Source organism: Vicugna pacos, chromosome 19, assembly GCF_048564905.1.
Source record: "Vicugna pacos chromosome 19, VicPac4, whole genome shotgun sequence".
NCBI classification, from domain to species: Eukaryota; Metazoa; Chordata; class Mammalia; order Artiodactyla; family Camelidae; genus Vicugna; species Vicugna pacos.
Window position 1 is genome coordinate 22,493,336 of NC_133005.1, and position 4,467 is coordinate 22,497,802.

The window sequence follows — 4,467 nt, forward strand, 5'->3', positions numbered from 1 at the left end:
TATCCCAGAGCAGGTAATTTAAAATTTTTAAGTATTTATTTTTAATGGTGGTAAAATATAACACAAGATAAATGTGATCATTTTAACCATTTTTAAGTGTATAGTGTCCTCAAGTACATTCCTGTAGTTATGTTACCATCACCACCATCCATCCACTCAACTCTAGTCATCTCACAACACTGAAACTCTGCACCCATCAAAACACTCCCCACTCCCCAGCTCCTGACAACCACCACTCCACTTTCTGTCCCGGTGAATCTGACTACTCTACGTAACTTGTGTGAGCGGAAACATACTGTATTTGTCCCTTTGTGACTAGCTTAGTTCACATAGCATAAAGTCTTCAAAGTCCACCCATGTTGTGGCACGTGCCAGAACTTCCTTCCTTTTTAAGGCTGAATGACATTTCACTTTATGTATGTATCATATCTTTTTTATCCATTCAGCCACTGACAGAAATATTTTTTACATTATCATATGTTATATAAAAATTCCAGGTTAGTCTGACTATAAACATTGTACATATAATGCACCCCGCCCCCCATATACACACACTTTGCCTCTGTATGCAATGAATTTACTTTTTCAAAGCCTTAAAAACAATATCCTAACAATATGCAAGAAGATTTTCAAAAATAAAAAGGACTAACAATAATCAATTGGACCATCTTAACACTTTTATTTTCACTTGTGCCATTTTAAAGTCTTTCTTTTAGAATTTTTCAAAGTTACAGCTCCAGCACCCCATACAGCTGAAGGTTCTGCCAAGTCATGCACCTCGTTGCCTGCCATATATTGCTGCCAACCCTGAATGAAAGAAACACCATTTTTTCATGATTTCTCTGCTTTGCTGCTTTGAACATCTGGATTATGTTCCTCAGGACTGTTTTGGTTGCAAATGAGGGAAACCCTACTCAAATCAGCTTAAGCAAAAACAAACTGGTGCCTGTGTTCGTGGGCGGTGGGTTGTGGTGGGATTCACTGGTTTCTGTGCCCGAGGGACGGCAGGACTAACTCACAGAACTAGGACCTGAAACCAGGGACTAAAAAAAGCCAGCACCCTCAGCACCCTTCCTCTCTCCCCATCTCTCCTGTGGCCCTCTCTCTGCTTCTCTTTGAAGATTAGCCTCTTTCTTTCCTCCTGCAGGCAGGCCCTCCTCACCTGACAGGGAACACGGGCCCTGCCAGCCCCAGCTTTGCAACTGCAGTAGAACAAGCATCAAAAGCGCAACACCAGAGAAGGGCCGTGATTGGCTCTGCTGAGTCACATGCCCACCCATTGGGCCAATCATGTTGCTAGGATGACCTGAATGACAATTGGCCAGGCCTGGTCACATGCCCATCCCTATGCCCAGGGTGCTTGTAGGGACTGTTGCTTTCAGATAAAAGGGGAATAAAAAGTCCTGCTGGGAAGACAGAAAACAACCATCAAGTCACTACACATAGGCTGGTTTTTCACCATGGCAACACTAGATAAACATCCTGGCACACTGAGCTCTTTCTTTGTTTTAACAATCGCCTTGTGAGAAATTCCCAAGGATAGGATTACTGCCACAGTACTTGTCAGAAGCCATGCAACATGTTTGTCTTTTCCAAGTGTGTTCACATCTGATATGTTATTTGTGCAAAATCTCTGATAAGAGACAGGAGAGGGAAGAGTGACACAGAGAAGCTGAGTGACAGGTTCAGGGACACACAGTGGATGAGGGCAGGGGTGAACTCCAGCCCTGACTTCTGGACTCTCATTCCAGTGCCCTCTCCTAACAACACCACAACCGAAGTTTAGACTGGTGGGAGAGGTTTCATGTCCAGGCTCATCTCTGGCCCATTAAGGGAGGGAGCTGCGTCTGCTGTCTACCCCTTGGAAGAGATGGGCCAGGGCCCTGAAGGAGGAGGGCTGGCGGCCCCTGCCTTCAGAGCCTGCTCGAGCTCTGATGGGGGAGGTCCCTCCACTGGACCTGGCGTCCTCCCAGTGAGCACTCTCTGCACGCAGCTCCTCCAGGACACTGTGAAGATGCCTCAGCGTGAGCAGGAGTCTCTGGTCTTGGACCTGCATCTCAGCCTAGGAGAGAGAATGAGTCTGTGAGGGGCGAGCAGAGCTGGACATTCCCCAGAGAGCCTATTCCCATCACTGTCTCATTGGGGACAAGCCCAACCTCACAGAAGCCACGTCCACCACAGCCTCAGTTTCTTCATCTGCCAAGCAAATTACTTGCCTTTCAAGGCTCTCTCCCCTGTTGTAGATCCCAACAGGACTTTGGGGGCTTACATGGTCCCAGGAGAGGAGGGAGAGTACTGGACTTTCATTCATGGTAGTCATTGGTGTTCCTAATTTGTTCCTTCTGCTGCATAAAGTGACGGACATGCAGTGACTGACACGTTTCCCTGATGGTCAATGGGGCTTCTTGGCTGGGCTCCAGAGGGAAGCCCTTATGGAGTCATGTGAATTCCACAGGATAGAGGTTAAAAACAGGCTTGACTGGGAAATTTACAAGTCAGGGATTAGCAAGTGGAGACTCAAGGCTCCCATCTCTTGGCATCACATGAAGGGGGAGCGTTTGGGCTTGGGAGGCTGTGTCCCGGGCAGGTTTTCCCCTTTCCCCCTGACCTGTTGTCCCTTCTCACGGGTGGGAGAGAGGTACTTTATCAGGTGGAAATCAGCAGTCTCAGTGTGGGCACCCAGTGTTTAGGGGAGCACAGGGAGTGACTGGTGGGAGGGGCTGACCCAGGGGCTTCTCGTGGGCCCGGGAGACTCCAGCAGCAGCAGCTCCAATCTCTGGATCCCCAAGAACTATAAGAAGCTGTGTCTCCTGCTGCTCGAGACCCCTGAGCCCATGAGAAGCCCGACTGGGTCAGCCCCTCCCACCCGGGTGAGGACAGGCTTGGGTCCCAGCTAGTCTGTTGCCTGGCAACCCAGACAAGTCATTTTTGGACAATCCTGTCTGTCCCTCCCCAGAAGTAGAAGATGGCGAATTGGGATACAAACCATGGGTGCCCTCTGGGGTTCCCCGAACCACCTCCTTCTCTCTCTTGGCTGGTGTCTCCACCCACTTTGGGGCACCCCTCTATTTTTGGACTTGGAGAAAGCAGCACAAAGAGAGGCATAAGGCCTGGCTTCCTGAGCAGATACCGAGGGGGACCAAGTAACAGAAGTTCAGGAGAGTTAGTGCCCCATGGGGTGGACCTTTAATGACAGGAAATGGGAGACAGGAGTGAGCTGGGCAGATAAACTTCCTCTTCTCTTCCCCAGGGTGAAGACCCTCTGTCAACCGCTGCAGAGAATCCTGCGGCCAGGTAACCAGTGGCTGAGAGGGCCGCTGGGCTCCTTCTAAAGTGGCAGCCGGCACGGTAGGCTCACAAGGCATCTCCTGCGATAGCCCTGGCCTTTGTCTCCACTTCTTATTTCCCTCACTGTCACTGCTCTGGGCTTGCACCTCCAAATAATCCTTGTGCAAGCCTCTGCTTTCTAGAGGAACCAGGCTAAGACAGTGATTGTACTCCTTATCCAACTGGGTCCGGGTTGTAACAGCCAGCATCGCTGTGCCAAGCAGACACTAAGCGAATTACACCATCTCCTCACCAAATTCCTGCAATAACCCTTGGGATGCTGGCACTGTGACTATCCCCATTTTATGATAAGGAGACTGAAGTTCAAAGAGGTAAAGCCACTTGCTGGATGCCACGCCGCAGTAGAGCCGGGCACGTACCAGGACTCAGTGGAATTCTAAAACTAGTCTGGCAAGCACAGCACCCAGCACCTCCTATGTAGGCCACGACCTACTTATCTCAGCACTGGAGATGGCGATCGTGTGCCGTGTGACCCGTCCCAGAGGGGTGCCTGCAGGGTCTACACCCCAGCTGGCAGCCTCTGCCCCAGCCTAGGGGGCACCTGCATGGGGGTACCAGGGAGCCTCAGAAGGCATGGGATGAGGGCGTCAGGTAAAAAGACAGGCAAAGCCTTACCAGCTCCTTTCTCAGCCACTCCAGGGTCTGCCCAAGACTTGAAGTCGGCTCTTCTGCTGTTTTCATCTCGGTGTCCTTGGGAGAGACCTCAATGCTGACCTGGTGACGGGCCTAAGGGACCTTTGACTTGCACAGTGTGCTACTTGCTTCAGGCTGGGAGCAGGGTCTGGCCAAGTCATGAAGGATGGAGTTAATGACAGCAGAAAGTGGCTCACTTTGGGAAATGTAGCGTGTGTGTGTGTGTGTGTGTGTGTGTGTGTGTGTGTGTGTGTGTTTTAAAGGGCTTCAGTGCTCTGAACAGAACGAGGGAAGATCATTGGGGTGAGAGGGAGATCATTGGGGTACAGATGCCTCAGTGCCTGCAGGATCCAGAATCCAAATCTGATGCCGACAGGATCACAGGGACGATAAAGCTTTAAATGATAAAATTAATCATTATTAGGAAAATAGGTGTCCCCTAACTGAGGGCTTGTTTTGCTCTAAATGCCTTATATAGATATAGAC

At 50.0% G+C, this 4,467-nt stretch overlaps 1 protein-coding gene across 1 annotated transcript; it reads right to left on the minus strand.

Annotated features, from left to right (window-relative positions):
- Positions 1 to 1,828: 1,828 nt before the first annotated feature.
- On the minus strand, positions 1,829 to 4,092 carry C19H20orf202 (chromosome 19 C20orf202 homolog). Its single transcript, XM_015241790.3, has 2 exons — positions 3,964 to 4,092; positions 1,829 to 2,062 (listed from the first exon to the last, which is right to left on the minus strand). The coding sequence occupies exons 1-2, from the start codon at positions 4,027 to 4,029 to the stop codon at positions 1,829 to 1,831; spliced, it is 300 nt and encodes a 99-aa protein (XP_015097276.1). The 5' UTR covers positions 4,030 to 4,092.
- Positions 4,093 to 4,467: the final 375 nt, after the last annotated feature.